The sequence below is a fragment of the Haliaeetus leucocephalus genome, unplaced genomic scaffold, assembly GCF_000737465.1.
Source record: "Haliaeetus leucocephalus isolate CR32 unplaced genomic scaffold, Haliaeetus_leucocephalus-4.0 Scaffold636, whole genome shotgun sequence".
NCBI lineage: Eukaryota > Metazoa > Chordata > Aves > Accipitriformes > Accipitridae > Haliaeetus > Haliaeetus leucocephalus.
In genome coordinates, this window is record NW_010973072.1 from 861,104 (window position 1) to 883,860 (window position 22,757).

At 50.6% G+C, this 22,757-nt stretch overlaps 1 protein-coding gene across 12 annotated transcripts in view; it reads left to right on the forward strand.

The window, feature by feature from the left end:
* Positions 1-22,757, forward strand: part of RHBDF1 (rhomboid 5 homolog 1 (Drosophila)) — a 37,508-nt gene that overhangs the window by 12,128 nt on the left and 2,623 nt on the right. For 10 of the 12 annotated variants that reach the window (XM_010578423.1, XM_010578417.1, XM_010578414.1 and 7 more), the window contains 15 exons: positions 3,769-3,910; positions 6,129-6,259; positions 9,026-9,127; positions 12,018-12,231; positions 13,755-13,961; positions 14,670-14,792; positions 14,955-15,115; positions 17,339-17,590; positions 18,208-18,319; positions 19,228-19,302; positions 19,903-20,064; positions 20,172-20,272; positions 21,024-21,087; positions 21,548-21,642; positions 22,626-22,701. In XM_010578423.1, coding sequence (XP_010576725.1) covers positions 3,769-3,910; positions 6,129-6,259; positions 9,026-9,127; positions 12,018-12,231; positions 13,755-13,961; positions 14,670-14,792; positions 14,955-15,115; positions 17,339-17,590; positions 18,208-18,319; positions 19,228-19,302; positions 19,903-20,064; positions 20,172-20,272; positions 21,024-21,087; positions 21,548-21,642; positions 22,626-22,701 — 2,017 coding nt within the window. Of the gene's footprint in view, positions 1-3,768; positions 4,083-6,128; positions 6,260-9,025; positions 9,128-12,017; positions 12,232-13,754; positions 13,962-14,669; positions 14,793-14,954; positions 15,116-17,338; positions 17,591-18,207; positions 18,320-19,227; positions 19,303-19,902; positions 20,065-20,171; positions 20,273-21,023; positions 21,088-21,547; positions 21,643-22,625; positions 22,702-22,757 lie in introns of those variants that run through there. The other 2 variants (XM_010578424.1, XM_010578422.1) reach the window with 2 other exon arrangements.

A 22,757-nucleotide genomic window follows, 5' to 3' on the forward strand; every position in this document is an offset into this window, starting at 1 on the left:
TAGGACTGTTGAGTGATACTGTACTCTGTACATCCTCTGTTGGAAATGAGATACTGGCTTTAGATGGACATTTGGCCTGACCTTGCATGGCTCTGCTGTGTATGTTCCTATCCTGCTGCTGTCAGTGACCTCTTGAAAACCCTTGTTAGGACAGTACGGAGAAACTGGGATTGAGAATATGGGACTGCTCAAATGAAATATGGTCAATGCAATCGACTTTGAAACAAAGCCCATTGGCCAGATCAAATATGTGGACACTGTATCCAGAATTGCTAACCCCTAAGGGGTTAGTGTGAAACACAGCGTGTGCTTTTAGTGCAGTGCTGAGACAGAAATCGGTGACTGCAGCACTTTCAGTGAGGACCAGGTGTAATAAGGGGTGTCACCTACCTTGCAAAGACTGTGTTCAACCATCCAGCTGTACATCTACGTACACTAGTCTATACATCTATGTATACAGCTGGATCCACATTCAGTCTCACTGTTAACTTCCTGGAGACCTGCCTCTTCTGTCCGTACCCCAGTCTCTTCTGTGCCCTGGGTCGGAGGCAGTTGGCTGGCTTGTGCTGTGGCTGTGTATTCACAGCGTGCAGAGAGAGAATCAGGCCCTGCTAGGGCAAGTGCTGCAAGTTTCATATTCTGTCTTTGTAAGGTTTGTTCTTGACCACTCCAAATGCACACATGTAGTGGGGAATGCTGAACAGCTCTGCCTTCACTGTACTCTTTTATCGGGAAATGAACATTTTTGTAAGTAAAAAAGGTCAAACTGATAGAAGAAATTGCAGACGGTTTGCAGTCACCCTTGAAACTCACCTGGTTTTTAAATACTGAGTGCACTTACACAATTATATATGCATTTTGGTGCTTTGCTATTTAAAGAACTCTTTAACTGCTGAAGTTGGGAGAAAGCAGTCCATTGCTCTGTCAGCAATGTGAATTTAATCTTGAGATCTTCTTGCCTAAAGTACAAAGTTGAGTCAACTTTGGGGATACTCACAAGGCCACGGGCTTGACCCCATGATTGTGCATGCTCTGTTCTCTTCTTCTTGTGTGGCATGTGTGCAGGCTGCTGGAAATCCCCATGCACTAGTCTGCAAGGGTCGCAATGAAGCCAGTGTGATGGATACATGGACATCCCTGCCTGTGGCAATTTAGGAAGGGGGACTGAAAACAGATTTCATTGGAAAATCTTTCGCGGAGTGCAGCATTGTTGCAGCAGCTTTTGGGCAATACAGGAGTGATTCATGCACTGCTTTCCTGGCTTGGCCTCGCTGTTTGATAAAGCTGCAAATCTTACACGTTTGTATGCTTTACATCCAAAGCACCTGCTCACAAAGGCAGCTCTGTAGGTGGACAGGAAGGAAGCTGAGTGATGTTTGCTCATTGAAGAGATGCTGGAAAAAGAAGCGTTGCTAGTTCAGAGGCTCTGAATTTGCCCTTGAAGGCACAGAGAGGAGGCTCTTGATTTGTGCCATGAGGGGCATGTGTGAAATAGGTTGTGTTTGGTCATGCCGGAGTGGTGGCTCTGTACCTCTTGGCTGGTTTCTGATTAGAGCATCTCACGAAGGTATGTGTTCGTGATCCTCATGGGTAAATGCTGGAGCTCTTTGCATTGCACCAAGGGAGTTTTTCAGATATGAGAAATCTGCTTTGTTTTCTGACCTCACAATGAAGACAAATTTGCCCATTCTGTATGCAAGACTGAAAGCTGTCTTGTAGTGATTTACCCTTACCAAGAGCAGGCGGGAGTTCCCCTAATACTCTCACTATTCTCATCTTATAGGAAGTTAGAACAGATGCATTTAGTCATCCCTGTGGCTAGGGGTGGAGGGAAGGAAGGAATTGTGCCCCTGTAATGTACAGCACTGCGTCTGTGCACACAGGACTGTGGTGTATGTAGAAAGGGCATGTCTGTACAGGCTAGCTCATGAATTCCCAGACTTTTGGGGGCCTGTGGTATTTGCTGAAACCCAACCTTCATCCACCTACAGCTGAGTCCTCCCTTTCTGTCATTCCGGCTCAGCTGAGCGTGGCGCTCCTGGCAGCCAGCCCAGCTTGCGCGACTGAGCTAGCAGCTGGTCTTCAGCTCATTTTAGATGAGATTCTCTTCTAACCCAATCCAGATCATCCCCCACTCCCTTTTGCTGACCTATTTCCCCCCCTGCCATGTATCTTTTGCAATGGTAAGCTTCACTGTTTGGGTAGCTTCCTTTCCAGAGCAGCTGCAGCGAGCTGTGGGAATATGGTGGAAATGTCGTGAAAAGCAGTGCGTGTTTCAGAGAACCAGTCCCTGATTTAGGTTGGGAGGGACCTTTGCAGGTTGTCTGGGTCTGCTGTACAAGGCAGGGGTAATTCAGGCTGCTCAGGGCCTCTTTTAGTTGAGTGCCAAATGTCTTGTAGGATGGAGGTCCCTCTGCCTCTGGTCCTGTCCTAGGACTTGGCTAATCTCAAGGAAGAATCCTTGCATAATAAACTCATTGTGCATTTAAAATAAATTGACTGTGTTAACATTGTGAGTGCACTGAGTTTTAATCCAAATGGAGAGCTTTTCTCCTACTCTCTTTCAAATCATGTGTGCCTGCTAAATTAACTGGATGCTTATTCCATCTGTCCACCATGGTGGGGGAAGAGGCTGGGACTCTTGATTTGGTTTTTTTTTGGGGGGGAGGGGGTTGGTTTGTTTGTTTGTTTGGTTTTTTTTTGTCCCTTATGGGGCCTGTGGCCTAGGACAATGCAAGGAGGGAGCTGAGAGAAAATGGATCAGTTTTCCCATTCAGCACACATACTTACCACTGCTAGCTTGTGGTTGTGTATGTGCTAGCAGAGGAAGAAATATGGGCTTGTAGAATAACTTAGGCTGGAAGGTACTTGTGGAGGTATCTGAGCTGATCTCCCTCCAATGAAATCTATTTTCTTAATTGTTTCTCTGAGTGTGCACAGTAAAGTTGGTGCTCTGCCAGCCTGAAAGAGTCACAGGGCCCCTGTCCTACTGCATGCAACCTAAACAGGAGGAGAAAGCTGCAGTATAGTAGAGTGGGCAAGATGACAGTGAGTCACTCTGGTTACTTTAGCATTTTGGTAACACAGCGGTTTTTATTTAAATACCGTATCATTATTATTTATGTATGAAAACCACTCTTAGTTCAGGATTAGTGCCAGTTCTCTAATGTTCATACTATACTTGTATTACTCTGTGCACTATGTTGTGTTTCTAGAAAATTATTACATCTAAAAGAGATTAGAACCAGCAATGAGAAATGGCCACTTGCTAATTGCTAAGTAGTAAAGTAGGAAAGTGTGGTGCTTGGCTTTGGGTGGGCAAGGGTGCCTGTGTGAGTCACAAGCTGTTTTTAGAGGGAGGTCAGTGGCTTTTGGTACTGCAGTTAGCTGGTTGGATGGGATCCAGATCTCATTAAGATTTAATTCATGACTGGTTCTTGAGGAATCTGGATCTCACAGTAGTCTCAGCAAAAATCTTAATGGGAGGTGACTCTCCAACTTGTGACTGTGGTCTCTGGCACCTGGCTTGACGTCCTGTGGGCCTTAGAAATGCCCCATGTCCTCCGACTGCCTGGTCCTGGCTGACCAGCACGGACACAAGCTGTGACACCAGAACCCTCACGAGGCACTTTGGGAAGCCGTCCAACGTGGGGCTTGGGTCCCATCAGTCACAGCCTGGAGGAGGGTGCTCTGCTCGGCCCTGCTGACACGTACCATGTCAGGGATGAGACTGGCCCCCTCCTGACTGTGATTTCTTTCCTCTCCTAGGCCTGAGGACAAACGTGGGACGATGTCGGAGGCACGACACGACAGCACGAGCAGTTTACAGCGGAAGAAGCCACCATGGTTAAAACTGGACATCCCGGTGCCGGTGCCCATGTCGGTGCCAGAAGAGCCCCAGCCTGTGCAGGTACAGAGGCTGGGGGCAGGAGGGAGGGTCTGCAGAGCCATGGAGGGGGTGTGCAGAGCCCCACTGCGCTGAGAGCCTGCCTGTGCCTGTGGTCTCCGGCAGTCCTGGCTGAGAGAAAGGCAGCGTGTGATGGCAGGTCACGAGGCCATGTGAGAAAGGACAGAGCCATTGGGTAAATTTATGATCAGTAATTAACTCCCCCTTGAAGGGGATGTGGGAGGGAAGAGGGTGGGTTGCTGATGTGCTCAGATCAGTGGACGTGACTGTTTGGATGTGAGGATTGTGAAAAGTGTCCTGGCTGGGGGATATGGGAGTGAGGTATTCAAACAAGCATTTCTTAAGGGGACTGGAGGAGTGAAGGGCTCATAGACAAACATGAGGGCCTGGAAGTGCTGGAGCTTATGCTGAAATGAGCAAGGAATGAGTCTTGACTTATGAATAGCCAAGATAATGACAGGCTCTCATCAGTAACAGCAGAGAAAGAACAGTTACTGGCAACACAAAGCTGTTACCGGCATGAGGAACATAAGAAAATCATGTGGGATGAGAAATAAGTAATATTGAAGAGTGGTGCAGTGGAGATGGGGTGATAGGTTAATAAGAACCGTGCGAAGTATGAGAGTAAAACATCTGTATTTGTGCTGGGAATAGGAAGAACAACGGGAATTTCCGCTACAAGGTGGCAAAAACTCTCATGTAGGGGTGAGACCTGGGTAGGATGATTGCTGGCTGCTCATGTGACCTTACTGCAGGAACAGAGACTACCTGCGCCAAAGGCAGAGCTGGAGGGTTCTTACTGCCCAGCTCCATGGGTGGGATGCAGTGCCTGGGTTCAGTTGCTTATGTGAAAGAACAGTTTAGCCATCAGAGAAACGGAGGGTTATACACCTCCCCTGGAGGGGAGTTGAGGACAAGCTTGTCTTAAGAGGGAACTAATGTTGTGCTCGGAATAGCAAGGACTGGTCTCTTCGCCATTCCTTGATCCAGGGAATAAAATGCACTTCAGTTATGTGACAGCTTCTGGCAGATAAATCTTGGTCCTGGTCTTCCCGTGGAAGGAAAGCGATCGGGGTTCATTCTGCAGGAATTGGAAGTGGAATGCAGGGTTTTAACAGTGCAGGTTGAAACCTTCCAAATCACTTATTTAAGGCTTTGATGGATGTTCTTTTACCTGAAATCTGTAAATCCAGCTGGGCACCTTCTGGAGAGACACTCTGTACTTGTGAAGGAAGCTGGCGAAGGTGATGTTCTCCGGAGATCCGGTGTGCACAGCAGAGGCTGTTGGGATGAGTGCATAATGGGGTCCTTTGCTGTATAACCTGAGTATCTGTGCATTGTTTTTACATAAAACATAACAAAAATGTTAAGGTTAGTGGAAATTATTAGCTTTCTGGGCTAGAGGGGCTGGAGTAGCAAGTAGTCTTGAGGCAGAGACTGTGTCTGACCAAAGAAACAGTTGATCAGGCATTTCCTTGCCAGAGGAACAGTCTGCTTAGCCTGCATTTTACAAATGGGAGATGGTGTCTCTGCCAAGCTGATGAGAAATTAATCTGGGGAGGCAGTTGTGTGAGCTGAGAACAGTCTTGTGAGTTGTGTCGTGTTTGCTAGGTGACATTCAGCCAAGACATGCCAGGAGCTTTCAGATCTGAGTGTGTCCAGACAATTAGGTTATGAACAAAGCTGATGTGGCTTTCCCAGCTTGCTTAGCCTGCACCAGGCAGCAGCTACAGCACAGACCCACCCACAGCTCTCGCAGGCTTTAAATGCAGATTCAGAGTCACTTATGAAGCCAATCTCACTTACTGTGCTTCTCTTCACCTTGTGGAGTGGTCTAGCATTGTGTGATCTGGGTTCCTTCTGGCTAGAAAATAGCTAGAAGGATATGTTGCAGGAACTCATGTAATACACCCCATCTACAAATGGACTTGAATCCATGGGCCAGGCTAGAGCTAGTCTGAACTGAAACTCACTGCAACATGCAGATGCTGTGTCCTTGATACTAACTGTTCTGTTCTGCAGAGCCATTCCTCGCTAACATGAACACAGTCCTTGTTAGCCTGATTTTGCTGCCCAATTGCACGTACCCAGCTTGTGGTTGGGGTGTTGGGTGGCTGTTGAATTGGTAACTAAATGTTTTGCAACCTGACTGGCCTTGTAGAGCATCACTCTGAGAACACTTACTCCCACTCTGAGAACACTGACTGCCTTTTCTTCACAGCCAACGAGACGTCAGGCCTTTCTGCGAAGTGTGAGCATGCCCGCCGACAACACCCGTGTGCCCTCCCTGCCTAACGAAGTGAGGAGACCGGTGCTACAACGACAGACCTCAATCACCCAGACCATCAAGAGGTGAGACACTGAGTTCATGGAGCCTGCTTTGGTGGATTCTGCCATCCGTTGCCATCCTTTATTTGTGGATTTATGGTCCTCTGCTTGTTCCATTGCCTGGCACTTAAGTGGCATGCTATCACAGCAGGATTAGGTTGTCTCCTTTGTTATTTATGATGAGGTTGTGGAAGAGGGTGGGTGCAGATAGGTCCCCAATATATAAGCCCGGTGGTGCTATGTAGCCTGTCTTTAGTAAGTGAGGAGACAAGTCCTTGGAGGAATGTTGTGATCAGGACAATGAATGATTCTTGCCATTTAGAGATGAATTTTGACTGCCCCCATGCTTCAGGGAGCTGGCTGTTTCTGAGTAACAGGATGCCTCAAGCCCTGATGTTTAGCTGAGACTGTATGATGTGGTGTGCTGGGCTTGCTTTGATGCGGTATCTGAGAGCATATGACTTCTGTGGGAGGCAAAAGCCTATCCTGAGCGGTCTAGGGCTCTCAGCAGCTTGGCTCCTAGCACTAGCTCATTGGCAGGTCCTTGAGATGGCTATGGGGGGGTGATGGAGAGTAGGGAGAGGCTGCTCTGGTCCTGTCCCCCACACCTGCACAGGGGGTTATCATTTGTCCCCAAAAACCAGGGGTCTCTAAGACCCGGCCTCACAGCTGGATGCTCTTTTTCTCCCTGTGGCAAAGGCTTATCCCGGTTTGTCCAAAGGGAGTGGCTCTTCCAGCTGCTCTCCTGAGATGCCTGGCTTGTATCCCTGGCAGTGTGTCAGGCCTGCCTGGATCCCAGGAGCATCCCTGTAGCTCCACAGGTCAAAGGCACTTTCAGCCAGCCAAGCTTCGCCCACTCACAAAGGAGCAACTTTCCAGCTATGGGAGAGACTGACCTCCCATGCACTATTTTCCTTTGCCTCAGACGTTCCCCAGCTGCCTTGGTGGTGAAGCTCTCCCGCAGCAGCTCTCTGTGATCCTGCTTCTTGTGAGGCTGGGAGGGCTAAGCCATGAAGCAGTGTCTGCTCTTTTCAGGGCTATGGGCAGCTTCTGGGCCTCTTCCCTCATGTCCCTGCCCTTGTCCCACTCCTCGCCAGGACAATTAGGCAAGAGCATGTCAAGGATGAGGGAATATCCTGGGAGGGTGCTGCCGAGGCCCTGACAAGAAGCATTGTGCAGGAGGACCAGGGTAACCTTCTCCCCGAGAGGTCCTCACAACATGGAGTGTGTGTGTAGGGTGGAGAGGTTGGGGAACTGTAAACCACTTTGGTGCTGGGGGAACAAATTTGCCCCTGGTGCTACTACACTATAAGACAGACAAGGCATATGTACCTACAGTGAGCAAGGTAGGAGTGCTGGACAGTGGTTGTGAAGCTCCCACACACTGAGGGAGATGCTAATGTCCTGCCTAGCATTGGGGCAGTGGGCAGATACATGTGGCTGTTGCACAAACAGACACTGTGACAAGTCTTCCTCTTGCCTGCCCAGGTTGTAATGGAAGTGCTGGGGCTCAGGTTGGTGGCTGTCTCCCTGCCCGTGCTTGATGGTCTGTGTAGGCATTTTGTACCCTGGGAGTACATGTGGTCCCACAGGGAGTGGCCCAGAGGTGCACAAATGGTTTTGGAAGTCCTGGGAGTCTCCTGCTCAGAGTATGTATGTGGGGTGTTCAATGCTATTGCAGTGCTGAGTTGTCTCATGCAGGTTATTGTGCAGCACAGGGGGTGGCCAAGTATCTTCCTCCTGGAGGACTTGCAGCTTGTGGGCAACTTCTACAGAGTGTTGTGGGATGTGGGTAGGAGAGCAGGTGCAGCAATGGGAATGACTTTCCAACGGGCAGAGCTGCAGGAAATGCACATGTGACATGACACTAGCAATGAAAGCATGAAATAAGTGGATCAGAAACAAGGACAGGGAACTGGAAAGTACCAAGGAAAGGCCTAAAAACTGCTGTTTAGCAGAGCTAGGTATGCAGTGGTGAACTGCAGACCATGTATCCATAAAGGTGTCTTGGGGATTTGTTTCGTGAGTCCAGGGAGGCTGACTGCCAGGTTTTCTGCTTAACACAGCCTCCAGGATGCACAGAATGTGAAACCATTCTGGCAGCAGGACTCCACACCATCCTGTTCTCTGGGGCTTGGAGGATGCAGATCAAATGGGAGCCTAAGGTCGAGCTTGTGTGGTCCAGAACATGGCATGAGAGTGGTTCATGTGCCTTAGTATAGGCATCTAACACCACTCGCAGTCTCCCGGCGTGTCCGAGATGTCCATGCAAGGCAGCAGATGTGGCACAGGTAGACTGGTGGACCAGGCAAGATCCTGCCAGGGTCCACCAGAACACGCCCAGGGCACTTCCAGTGGCATCAGACACCTGTATCTAAGCGGATCATATCTTGGCCTGCTGACACCTCCATGGTTTCACACTCTGGTGTCCAAAGCCAGCCAGTGGAATCTGTAGCTGGGCATCTGGGCAGGAGGCGGCAGATCACAGAGGTCTGGGGTTGAGGGGGATTGCAGTATCCCTGGTGTCTTCAAGAGCAATGGGAGATGTATGTCAGAGGTGCACCAAAAGGGTTCAGCAGCCTCCTGGGTTCAAAGATGGTGTTGCGTGGCTTGAGTTTGGTTGGTTTTCTTAGGTCATGCTCTCAACTGGAGGCCACTGTCATGTGCAGTGTGGCACAACTGCTGCTGCTGGGGCTATGGAAGGAGATGGGGAGGTGTTGGATGCAGGTCGCTGCTCCCTTCCACAGCCCTGCAGGCTTCTTCCCTTCAGCTCTCTTTTCTTTGCAGCAGACAGGTACGGTTTCAAAGGAGTCAGACCCTGCCTGTTCATGGGCACCGGGTGGGCAGGAGTTCCCTGAGAAAGCGGCAGTCCCTGCCCCGATCGTTTTTCAGGTACTGGTAGCACTGTGTGAAACCCACTCCTGCATGTGTGTGCAAGGGCTGTTGTGAACTGCACAGATTCTGGCTGTTGCTGGGACCACATTGCCTTCCCAGGGCTGGCCAGGAGGCCTACAAACAGGCAGGAGTGAGAAAGTTCATGTGTGCTTCTAACAAAAACCAATTGTCACTCCTACTAAATGTGTAGGCAGCTGTCAATAAGTAGCATGGACTAACAAGCTGTCCACCCACCAGCCCCACTCCCTCCTGCCTTTCCTAACAAGCTATCATCCTCCTGGTGTTCACCATAGCTGGAATATCTCCCCAGGGCAGCCATAGCGCAGCCTGCCTTTGCTAGCATCAATGCAACATGTGGCATATGCATATGTTGGCCCCAAAGCCTCCTTGGGGCAGAAGGGGAAGGAGAGGAAGCAGCACTGAACAGATGCTAGTCATGTTGGTCCAGATGCAGCTCAGAAGCTGGTGAATGGAAGTGTCCATTCTTACCCTGTTGACATCATGGCTTTTTCTAATCCAAATGTGACTGTCTTCTTTTTGAGGTGGAGGTCTTCGTTTACTTAGCACCAACGAGATGAGCCACTCCGGGAATCCAGGGCACAATAGCCCATTGACCAACACCACAAGACTGGAGCTCAGTAAACTTTTTTAAATCAGGCAGACAATGTGACTTTGTGTGTGGCAGGGACTGGACCTAATGCCCAGGAGTCCATTCCTGTCCTACCTTCCTCACTGCTACCCTTGGCCAGATGTCATTCTGGCACTGTGTCCACCTTTGGTGACTGCTTGTGTTTGGTCTTGGGCTTTCAGGGCTGGTTAGCTCAGCACGATAGAAGAGCTAGAGTTGACCTCTGATGTTGGTTCGTTCCTTGTTACAATGCTCCAGGGAGCCTGTAGGATGTGATGGGGCTCCCCAGCTGGATAGGGGCATTCAGCGTCTTCCCAGGGTGCTCCCAATACCCTAAACTCTGTAGTCAGCTCTCCTGGACTATCTTGACTGTGATCAGAGAGTAGGACAGATCTCTACCCTGGCCCTGGACCAATAGTGGTCTCTGGCAGTTCAGGAGTGGTCCTCAGAGTGCAAAACAGCTGTGGTGGTGCTTGTCCTTCCAGGCTAGCGGGAGCATAGTTTGAGGGCTCTGAGGTGCTGCTGTTGGCGCAATGGGCCATTCATCAGCAGGCTTATAGGGGCACAAATGACCCTCAGTCCTCTCCCTTTGAGGAGCAGCCCCATATACGGACTTGTCATCCAAGGTCACCTTGGTGTTGAAATATTGGTTACGGCAGTCTACGAGAAGCCTTCCGAGTTGTAAGACTGTTTTGTGGTGTGCGTTGTGCCTGTGCATCTGCACAGCCAGAGCATTACCTCTGTGCTATAGGCTTGGGTTTAGGTCTGTCAGGCCAGGTGCTGACCCTAGGCCCTTCTGCTCTGAATGGAGACGAAGATTGCTCCGACAAGATGTGGGTCTGTGGGAGCAGAGCGGTGCTTTGAGACATGCACGTAGACCTGTCTCTGAGGTCTGGTTCCTGTTGACTTGCTGGAGGCATTTGGAGACATTTGGGTCAGTGAGGTTAGGTGAGATCTAGCAATGGCCCATGTGACCTCATGCCTACTGAAAGGTCTGTTCTGGATCATTGGGAAACAGGGAAGGCTGAGGGCAATGCGTGGTGGTTTGCATCTGGAAGTTTTAGCTGGAAAGGCTGTGGGTTTCAAATTCACATCTTTTTACATGGTGGCAGGACACCTTCACCTGTTGGTTGATGTATTTTTGCTCGGTAGGGTGCAAAACACAAGACTAGTTTACTGTCTCCAACGCACTGACGCAGTTCCTCTGTGTGACCTCTAGATTTAATGCAGCCTTTACTTCAGTGTATGTTTTAATGCTCCCTTTGTGATGTGTGAGGTCTTGCTTCTCAGCAGTTGGAAATCCTGCCCCTGAGCAGGGGTCTCGGGCCAGGGTATTGGGTTTGGCTTGGAAGGACTTTCAGGTTTCAACACCTGGCCAGACAACTGTAGGCTGACACAGCTTGTCATCTTCTGAGGAAGGATTAACCAGAGTGGGAAAGGCTTGGCAGGGCTGCAGTGATCTTTGTAGGTTTAGGGTACCAGCTGTCCTGCAGTATGTGAAGTAGGTTGTTAGTCTGACTTACCCCGATCCCTGTCCACCTTCCTTGGGATTTTGCTTCTGATCCACTGCTCTTCTGTGACAGCAGCCACTTGGCAGCAAACCTACCTCACGGCTGCAACGTTGAGCTCCTACTTCTGCAACCAGCAGCTTAGAACTGTGTGTCTACTTTAGCAGAGATAAGGACCACAGCAAACATTTGCCATTAGTGTTACCTTTGAGGAGGATAGAAATCCTGCAGCACGAGATGGAGAAGTTAGGGGTATCCTGGGAGTGTGGGGGGAGGCTGGGAGAGAACAGTGAATTCTAGTGGCTCCTGGGAGAAGCTGCAGAACCATAAAACAGTACAATCCCACAATGGGGACCTAGAGCTGCCTGAAGATGGTAAGTGTTTTCAATAGATGGTTTTTACAGAAAAAACCAAACCTTTCACCAAGTTCTTTTCTGTATTTCTGTCCCATCTACTTTTCTTTGTTTTTAGAAAAACTCAGAACAAACTGTCCTTTACACACAGTGAAATCTCTGCTGTCATTTTTCTTCTGTCTGAGATAGAATGCTGTTGATGGTTGAACGTTTCTGGCCAGCATCTGTCAGGTTGCTAAAACCAGCTGAGGACAGGCTGCAAGATGCTTGTGGGGAAGAGTTCTGCCTGTCTTTGAATTGGGGTGGGCTGGCAGTGACCACCAGGGATTTTGTCTTTTCACATGTGTAGTCCAAGCAAACATAATGCGTCTTTGCTCTTGTATGCTGGCATCTTTCAGAGGCACAGCAGATTGGTTTGGAGTGAGCAAAGACAGTGATGCTACTCAGAAATGGCAGAGAAAGAGCCTCCGCCACTGCAGCCTGCGCTATGGGAAGCTGAAACCTCAGGTCATCCGGGAAATGGACTTGCCCAGTCAGGACAATATTTCTCTAACAAGCACAGAGACTCCTCCTCCACTCTATGTTGGACCCTGCCAGCTGGGCATGCAAAAGGTGAGTAACCTGGGACAGAGTCAAGGGCATTGTGAGTTTCCTGCACAGTGTCTTTACCACTTTGGCAGCTGTGACCTATCTGCGAGCTTAGTTCTGCCTGAACATGTCTGGGCTCTGTGCTCAGACACTTCTCAAGTCTCAGATACAGTTTGGCAGACTCTCTCCTTCAGCAGCCTCTCTCTGGTCTCGTTGGCTGAGATCTCTCAGCTGTTTTGGTGATAGGTTCAGAGCTGTGTTTGTCATGTTGTGACTATGGTGGTGACTAGATATGTGCAGTGTGTCCAAGAGCTCTCAGCTTGGGCTTTTTGCTGCCATTTTGCAAGGACAAAATTCTGTTTTACATAGAGTGGCCAGTATCCTGGACCCAAATATACAGTAGCAAGCTTGGTATCACTCAGGACGCTTGCCTAGTGGATCCTTGTCCCAAGCAGAATGCAGACAGTAGCACAGCTACTGGTTATGTTCTAGGACTTTGAAAAGTGTTTCTTGCATCAGTGGTAATACAGCTCTGCTCATGGGTCCTCAGAAATGGTTTTGAGTGCCTGCACAGGGCATCTGGTAGCCCCCTACTTGCAACCTTCAAGTGTGACCCCAGGGGACAAGACCCAGTCAAGCACATCCAGTTACTAGCACTTCAGAACTAACCCACAATATCCCAGCTCTTCCCTTTGCTCCATTCAGCTATAGTAATTGATATGGTTGATTACTGTGCATTAGTGAGCACCACTGCAACCTGCGCAAGTGGGGAAACAAATTCCTTCCAAAGTAGGTTAGTCTGTGACCTGAAACCTGGCTGCATCACTGAAGCAGAGGAGAATATTTTGCATCTTTCAGTCAAGTTTCAGCTCTTGCTCTTTCCTGTTTTCTTACTAGCTGAAATATCTTGCAGTTGGTCTTTGGTCACAGGAGACTCGGAAATACTGTTGGGCTCTATGTGGGCTACATGAAATCAGAACATGGTATCAGTAGGTGTAAGACCATAAAGCTTCCTGTTGAGTGTGCAACTGTGGATTAAAAAAAGCTCGTAAAACATTAGGATAAAGCATAGAAGTCTTATGGAAACCACAGCTGTGATGATGTAAGGACGGAGGCAAGGTTTGTAGCTGAAGGCAATATTTTCATTAGGTTGATTCGTATGTTTGAAAGAAGTGAGAGCTTTGGCCTGAAGAGTCCCAAAGAAGGGCTTGCAGCTCCCGGAAGCTTGTTTGCTTTTTCCAGCTGTTATAACTTAATTAATGGAAGTGGATGTAAATACATAGTTAAGCTTCAACAGGATACTGTTAAGTCCTGGGCTGTCCAGTATCAGAGAGAAAACTAGCTGGAGAAAGAGAATGGCTGTTTTCAGGGATTTCTCAAACTCCTGTTCAGACAGCACATTCTCTGTTGGTCCATCCTGCCTGGTTCTTGGTCAATCCCAGGACCCAGACCACTGTCATGGTCTCAAGATGTTTGCCTAGAGGGAGGAGGGCTTGGTACAGAAGGGTTTGGGGGTGAATGGACTGATGGGCTGCTTCTTTTGGCAGATCATAGACCCCTTGGCTCGTGGCCGAGCTTTCCGTATGGCTGATGACAATGATGGCTGCAGCATCCCACACACACCTATCACACCAGGCGCCACATCACTCTGCTCCTTCACCAGCTCACGCTCAGGGTTCAATCGCCTCCCACGACGGCGGAAACGGGAGTCTGTTGCCAAAATGAGTTTCCGAGCAGCTGCAGCTTTGGTGAAGGTACTGTCTGTGGGAGGGCAGGGACTAGTCTGGCAGCAGGATGGGGCTCTGCCCTGAGAGAAGGGTGAGAGGGAAGGAGCTGCTGAGCAGAGAGGATGGGGAGAACAGTGGTGGAGGGGAAGAAACCAAGCCATCTCCTGTTCCATTTCAGCCATGTGTCTAGGAGGCTGGATTTGCAAGAAATGGGGATGATGGCTAGGTTTTGGTACAATTTTTGGCTCCCTTTTATTGGCCTAGGGGCTTTGGTTCCCACAGCCAGCAGCCTCAGAGGGTTCCAGCAGGTCCAGTGCAGCCTGCCTGGACCTCTGGGTGCAGACCAGGTGCAGATGGAGCAGAAGTACCTGAGGCTCTTACTATGCAGGTCTCTTCATCCTGCCGTGTGTCTGCTTTCCTGGGCCCAGTGACCTTTCTGCTGTGTCCAGAACCACCCATCACTGCGGTTTGGTCAGAGGCATTGTACAACATGTGGTAGAGGAGAATGTTGCAAGCCTCACCCACATGAGAGATGGGCACTGTGGATTGAGAAGTGGGCTGACACCTGTGAGTCTCACTAGGAAGGTGTCACATGTCAGCAGGTCTGCTGTGCTCCACACAGAAGCATGAATCAGCTCAGCACTTGGGCTCCCTGTGCACTGGCTGGGGTGGCCCTGCATGTGCATGGGGTTCAGGTTTCTGGCAGCAACTCGATGCCACTTTCTCTGACTACAGGGGCGCTCTGTGAAGGACAGCACCCTGAGGAGAGCACAGCGGCGCAGCTTCACCCCAGCAAGTTTCCTGGAGGAGGACACGGTGGATTTTCCAGATGAGCTCGACACTTCTTTCTTTGCTCGGGTGAGGGGCAGGGCTCTGGCATGGTACTGGCCCCAGAGGCAGTGCAAGACTCTAGGTCTAGCAGGACTGTGTGTTGCAGAGAGCAGCACTGCTTTCTACCAGGGCTGGTGTCTCAAATGTGATGTTGGCTTCTTCTGATGGGATTTCTGTTTCTCTGCCCAGGAAGGAGTCCTTCATGAGGAGCTCTCTACTTATCCAGATGAAGTGTTCGAGTCGCCATCAGAAGCTGCAATCAAAGATGCTGAGGTGAAACCTTTGGATCAGACAGATCTCACAGGTGGTGCCTTGGACAAAAATGAGCTTGAAAGAAGCCACTTGCTACTGTGAGTATCTTCCCGGAAGCTGCCAAAGCGTAACATGGGGTGGCCAACCCATTCAGAGTGGGACCTCCTGCATGGAGGAAGCCAGGATCTGAGTGCTGTGGGTGCTTGGTGCAGAGCTCAAGGAGCAGTGCAGTGATGGGTTTTCTTTAAACCCAGCTTAAGACCTCCTGTCTCAGCTACCCATGCGTGTGAAAGGTGACCCTGAGGCCACCTCTGCAGTCTCTCCAGCAACTTCCAGCCTCATGTGATGTGTTTTGGAGACTGTATCATGCCTTGAGGAAACAAAAGACACTTTAAATCAGCTGTGAGGATGCTGGAGGCCCAGCTTTTGGCTATGGAGAACCTAGCAAAGACGAGAAGGCTGTTGCCATTGCCACAGTCACCAGGAACTGTTGTCTTGCTCCAGGGAGCAGCGTGAAACCTTGCTGAGTATCGAGCTGGGCTACATTCCTCGCTTGAAAGGAGAGAAAGGTGTGGCACTGATGCTGAGAGCCCTACAAATATGTGGGTGGTACTGTACTGTATACCTAGATTTTTTCCACCTGAGTAACTGGTACTGAGTAATTGCTCTGTGTCGTTTCCGAGTCAGCTCTAGCTTAGCTGCCAGCTCACCCCAGCAGAGAGCTCTGCTGGGTGTGAACATGGAGCAGACAGGGAGGTCCTTGTTGTGGTTCTGCTGCTAACAGCCTATCTTGCTGTGTTGGCGCTTTCCCTTCAAGTGTTTCCAAGAACTTGACTCGGTCTTAACTTAAGTGGAAGTGGAAAATGGTGGGAGTTTGTTGTCACTCCTCTGAGATGGTCTCAGTCGTCTTGGCTCCATTTGGATCTCCTTAAATAGTTTTATTTATTGAGGAAAATACATTTCTTTCACACTTCAGAGAACTGTTATCAGAATCACAGTTGGGTGTCCTTTTAGGTGGCTAGGTATTTATTTTGGCATAGGCTGATAGCCCAGCACCGGAAATATTGGGAAACAGCACATCCATAACACAGAAACCACTTGAACTTTTGGGGCAAGAGCAGGCTGCAATGGAATCCGTGCTTTCTGTTGAAGAAGGACTTCCCAAGTGGAAGTTGGGACTTTCAGCTTTATAAAAATGCATCTTCTGCAAGGTGCAATATTGAAAATAGCTGAAGTTTCACAGCAGTGGTTTTGGCTAAAGAGGTTCAGATTCTACCTCATCCTGTTGCTTGTCCATACTTCAGAGCTGTCATGATCTCTCCAAGATGCTCTGGTGACCTCTGACAGAAAAAAGTTTGTCAGCTGGTTTCTCTGACCACTTCTGACAACCATTGTCTTTGTGCAGAGGGGGTCATTTAAGAAGCCAGAGGAGGTTAACTAGACTAGAATGCATGTCAGCGACATGCCTACTACAGTGCTAGGCAGTGAACAAGGGTGAAATGGTAGGTAGGTTTTTTTGGTCAGGGTCTGAATGCTGCAGACCTGACCTCCAGACTGCTGTTGAAGAGCAAAGAAATACAAAAACATCTGAATATGATGGAGACTTACAAAGCAGGTGCTATTCACCAGTAGCTTGTGCAACATTCATCGCATGCTCTATTTTGGTAGAAAAGCCTTCCTTTAGGCAGTGATGCTTGGGATTTTTATTGTGTTTTTGAAGCCTGGTTTTGTTATTCTCCTGAAAAATGCATGCATCACTGCAAATAAAGGGAGAAATGGAAGACAGATCGTGAGAGGTAACTGGCACAGCTTGCAGCATGTGACAGTGTTACTTTCTTGGTCTGGAAAGCTGCTTGGATCCCTGTTCTTCTCCTCTGTCAGATTTGGTGGGCATGGGGGTTTGACTTGCCAGTCCAATCACAGTAAAGTGCTTTAAAAGGTGGGAATTTCCACAGCTGGGCTAAACTACACTTCCATTTCATAGCAGAAAGCAGAATAAGAGGAATGAAGTAGAAGAGGAAGTAGACGTGCCTGAGGCTGCAGATGTGCCTGGCTGCAGCCTCCCCATTTTAGCCTATTGCTGAAATACTTCTTCAAAGCCTTGAGAGCTCCTTGTCAGTAGGGCTTAGTTTGGCACAGCTGTCTTGTGCCACCTTCTGTGTGTAGTCCTGCGCTTTCATCAACTGGCACTGCATAACCCTTTGAAATACAGCTTCCACTTCAGGGCACCTTGTCTGCCATCACCAAAGACCAGGGAAGGGCTGGTCCCCATTGCTGTGCCATGCAGAAGGAAACCATTGCTGTCCTGCTTTTTATTTCAGCCCACTGGAGCGAGGCTGGAGGAAGCAAAAGGATGGGGCCCTGGCACAGCCCAAGGTCCGCTTGCGGCAGGAGGTGGTGAGTGTCAGCCCACAGAAGCGTGGCCAGCGTATCGCCGTCCCTGTCAGGAAGCTCTTTGCCAAGGAGAAGAGGCCATATGGCCTGGGTATGGTGGGGAAGCTGACAAACCGTACTTACCGCAAGCGCATTGACAGCTATGTCAAGCGGCAGATTGAGGACATGGATGATCACAGGTGAGATCTGTAGTCATAGAAAACTAGTGAGGGAGTGATTGCTGTTGCCTCTTGGTAACTCAGGTCACTGCCTCAGGGTGGTTGGGTGAAACCTGCTGCTAAGACCCCCCAGTCTGTGTCCCTGAAGTACAGTGCAAACTGCAGCAGACAGCAGCCTGTTAGCATCACCGTGCACTGGGAGCTCATCCTGCTCCTCACGTTGCTTTGGGTGTCTCTATCTCTGCTACCTGGAGGGACTGCAGCTCTCTGCCCCATCACCATTGTCCTGTGACGAACAGGAAGGCTCAGGTATCCCTGCCTCTGATCATTCCCCTAAAGTCATTATTTCAGACACACAGCACACTTTGGCATCAGGCTTAAGTGTTTCTCATGGATATTTTCCTGGGAAAGGCTGGCTTGCCCAGTGTAATGGGGGAGTCAGAGTAAGCAGGGTCTGTCTGCCAGCAAGACCTTAGTCATTGCCTCCTGTCTTGTGCATCCCTAGGTGATCCTGGCCTGGTACCCCAGATTCTGCCAAGGTCCCTGGGGAAAAACAGCAGCTTTTCTCCTGTGTTCTGTGAGTTGGTGTAATATGCCTGGGTTTCTGTCACTGATATTTTCCCTTTCCCTCCATCCAGGCCTTTCTTCACTTACTGGGTCACCTTTGTGCATTCTCTCATCACCATCCTTGCTGTGTGCATCTACGGCATTGCCCCTGTGGGGTTCTCACAACATGAAACTGTTGATTCAGTAAGTAAATCCCCCCTGACTTGCCTGGAGTGTGATTGTGTCTCAGCCTTCAGCTGCTGGCTCTTGTGTTACAGTCTTCAGCATATTGGCTACTTGCCTGAGGGCCTTGACAGCTGGATGCTGGGTGTCCTGCCTTGGGGGACTCATGCAGCATCTCTGTTAGCCCCCATGCTATTCTCTCTCCTGCAGCCACATTGCTCTTGACATCAAATTATATCTGGCACAAAGCATGATGGGCTCTTTGCAGGCTCTCATTGTGTCTGTGCTGGGAGCCCTTTCAAACAACTTGTTCCCCTTCTGGTGGAGACCAGAGGGATGTTCACGGCAGGGAAATACTTCACACCTGAGTTAAGTTTTCACAACAGTTGCAGGATTTTGCTTCTGCCAGGAGCAAAACTGACCTGTCTGACTTTGAGAGCTGATCTTGAAGCTGTTTGTAGCCTTTCCACATGTTGTTAAAGGTCGCTGGGGTACATACCTCTACAGCCATATCCCCGCTACATGTAGGGAATGCCCTGGGGAGCTTCTCACCTATGTGTCCAACAGCTTTCAGAGCACTGTCACCAGCACCTGGGCCTACGCTGTCAGCAGGTGCTGCTTATGTTTCTGAGTGCAGGAAGCTTTTTGCAGGCTCTCAAGCCTCCCAGGTCTCCAGGCCCTGGGATTTCATGAAAGTTGAAATAGCCAGAGATAGATATTTTAAATGAAATCTTAAGATGAAGGTGCCCATGCCTTGATGGGGGTTTACCTGTGATCCTGCAAAAGACCAGTTTGAGAGAACTGTGTGCCCAGCCATTGGCTGTGGGGATTTCTGTTCAACCTGGGTGCTGTTTTCACCAGCCCCTGCTGCTCTCCCTGTTGACCCTGTGGGCAAGAGCTCATGGGGCTCTTGCTTTCTCTCCTTGCAGGTCTTGCGAAACAGAGGGGTTTATGAAAATGTCAAATATGTTCAGCAGGAAAACTTCTGGATCGGCCCCAGCTCAGTGAGTGCCATTGGCTGGGACTGTTGGTGGGCTGATGGGTGGCTGCATGCTGCAGCCATGCCACCCAGGGACCAGAGCCCTCTGCTGCTTGGAGCTTGGTGCTAGCAGCTGCCTTTGGTTGGACTTCCCATGGGGCCCTTCCATCAGTGGCAGGGTGCAGCAGTGCTCCTGGCCCCAGCCACCCTGCAGAATGGGCTGCCTGGAGGCTGGGATGGACCTTGGCACTCCTGCTTTGCACCCTGTTGGTACGAAGACAAGCATGGGGCTAGAGAAAATGCAGGAGTTGTATGGTGTATGACAGCTTTCCTGATGCCACTTCCCCATGAAAGGCTGTTGAGTCCCAGAGATTCCTTTCCCAGCCACAGCACTGGCCTTTCTGGGGCCATGGGCAAGGAAATCCCTGAACTTTTGTTCTGGGCTTGCCTTCTTCAAAGCAAATATTGGGAGTGTGCCTGATGTGTGTTGGGCTTCATCATACAGGACTTGTCCCTCGTCCCTTGTTTCCTGATAGGGGTACCCCTCACAGTTCTCCCAGCCTGCTCTGCCCCAGGCAATCATTGCTTGCCCCTTGGCTGAGCGGAGTGTTTCCATCTCTGCCAGGAGGCCCTGATCCACCTAGGGGCCAAGTTCTCACCGTGCATGAGGCAGGACCAGCAAGTGCACAGCTTCATCAGCGCCAAGCGGGAGAAAGAGAAACACTCGGCTTGCTGTGTGCGGAATGACAAGTCGGGCTGCGTGCAGACCTCAGAGGAGGAGTGCTCTGTGAGTGTGGTGGCCCCTTTTGTGCTGTCCATGCAGGCTCAGGGCCACTTCTGTTGACGCTTCTCCCACCCTGGGCTTCATGGTGACACCTCTCCTCTCTCCTGCAGTCCACGCTGGCCGTGTGGGTGAAGTGGCCCCATCACCCCAGCACACCAATGCTGGCAGGAAGCAAGAGGCAATTTGGGTCTGTTTGTCATCAGGACCCCAGGTAGGTCCTGCCTAGCCCAGCTGCCATCTTGCAGGGGACAGGTTGCTGTGACAATAGAGTCAGAGAGACATGGAGTCCCAGGCCAGTTGATTGCTGGGTGGCACAGCGGCTGCTCTGGAGATCAAGGGACATGGGGGCAGTGGTGTCCCTACCTGCCCTGATGGCTGTAGGGGAGGCTGAGGCAGAGCGTGATCATATTTCTGCTCGCCCTTAGTCTCCACTGTTGTTGGCTGCCCACCTACCTGCACAGCGGCCTGTTGTGAGCTCTGGGTGCCTTCCTCATCCCTCTCCCCATCTCACCTGCTCGTCGCACAGGTTCCCTTCTTGGGGTACAACAGTCATGTTCCCAGAATACCTCTGCCCCAGAGCCCTGCCAGCTGCTGGGTGCCATGGCACACCTTTTGCCCTTGTTCACCATGGGCTGATGTAGAGCTGAGACCAGCTGAATGCCCACCTTTGGGTTTGTGTCCACCTGGAAAGGAGCCAGTGAGTTGCTGGGCAGCTGTGTGCTCTTGGACAGCTGCCTTTGTGCTGAAGCCGTGATCTCTGCTTGCTGGAAGGAGGCTGCGGCTTTGATCAGCACAACCTTGGCTGATCTGACGTAGCATGTCACCAGCCCCTCGCCAGGGACAGAGGGGAGCTCTGGGAACACAGCCTGGGGGTAGGGACAGTGTGGTGGCTCCCTGGGGGATGCTGCCTGGTGCTGGGGAAAGTTATTTCTCAGGCTGATCTCTGCTTTCTGTTGCTGCAGGGTGTGTGAGCAGCCAGCCTCGATGGAGCCACATGAGTGGCCAGATGACATCACCAAATGGCCGGTGAGCATGCCAGTGGCACAGAACCTGTACAGGCAGCTGAAATATGGCATTTGCATCCCACAGTGCAGAGCCACAGCTGTGTTGGTGGAAGGGGGGGCTCTCTGGTGCAGCCTCCTGCTTGTTGTCACAAGCACCAGATCAGGGCAGCCATGGCTTTGTCTAGCCAAGGCTCAAAGCCCTCCAACAACAAAAGTTCCCCTGTGCTAAGTAAAGCCCTGGGCCCTGCCAGGGTAAGAGAGTGATGGAGACTGACTTAGCCTCAGGGCTGTTTTCATCCCTCTGCAGAGAGGTGTTGATTGCCTCAGGCAGGTGGGGTGTCAGGCACTATCCTGCTGTGAGAGGGAGGCCTTGGGAGGCCTGTATCTGTGGGGCTGGCTTCTTCCCAAGGGGCTGTTTTGACTTTACCTAGGCAGCAAGCAAAGCCATGGCTGTCTGACTGCAGCCTGTTGTTGCTTTCCAGATCTGCACAAAAAATAGTGCTGGGAATTACACCAACCACCTTCACATGGACTGCGTGATTACAGGCCGGCCCTGCTGCATTGGGACCAAAGGAAGGTAATGAGTTTTACCTGTATGGAGAGGGGCTGGGTGTTGGGGTGAGACACAAAGGGCCCTTTTCAGGTTGATAGACACAGCCGTTTGTCCTCCTTGTCCTTCCCACACACAGCCCAGAGCCCTGCTGGGAAGGGGAGTTGGACTGGGAGCTATGACAGGTCTCCCAGGTGGAGCAGGACTCTGGGATGAGGAGGAGATAACAGCCAGCCTGAGTCTTCAGTGCAGCAGGGTATCTATCTTGCTCAACTGGTCCTGCAGATTGAAGGGACTCGGATGCCAAGGGATTAAATACTTCTGCTGGGGAGTTCTGCACTTTTCCTTGGGAATGGCCAGCTTGGTCCTGACAGGCTGCATTGGCCACAGCCTGGAGTCCCTGAGCACGCAAGGAGTTGTCAGGAAATGACCTGCTCTGGGTTTGCCAAGGAGGAAGATGCTGTTCTTCCTCACGTTGCTCCTCAGCTTGAGTAGTTACCCAGTGCCCGGGCCTGGCTTTCCCTGCTAGGGAGAAAAATTGATGTTGCCCCAAGGCGTTTCTCTGTCCCTGAAAGTCATGACCAGGATGCTCTTAGCCTAGCTCCCCCTTTCCACTCTGTCAGCTACAGAGGCACAAGACTCCCCTGGCCCCAGAGACACAGCTTCCGCAAGCTCTGGTGGTACTTTCTCAGCTGTAAATAGCTAAGCTTTAGCACTTGTTTTGGAGCCCCTGCATACAGGGTGTTAGTCTGTGGAGGTGACTCAGGCTTGCCTGTGGGAGAGAAGCAAGAGGGGTGTATGGAGAGCGGCACTGGGCTCAAATGGGAATGTATTAGTGCATCTGTTGCAGAGACACTACAGCATGTCAGGGGCAGCTGAAGGCATCAATTCTCATAGGCAGACCTGGGATGAGACAAGGGGGAGTGGGTGGCCTGGGCAGGCACAGGATGGTCCATTGTGCCTTCTGTGTGTAACTTGTTCCTCACTTTGATTACTTGTGCCTCCTCCAGGTGTGAAATAACCTCCCGGGAATATTGTGAATTTATGCGGGGCTATTTCCACGAGGAGGCAACGCTCTGCTCTCAGGTAAGTGCAGAATTGGGGGTTTGTATGGCTGCCCTTCTGCCTCCTGTTCCCCTTAG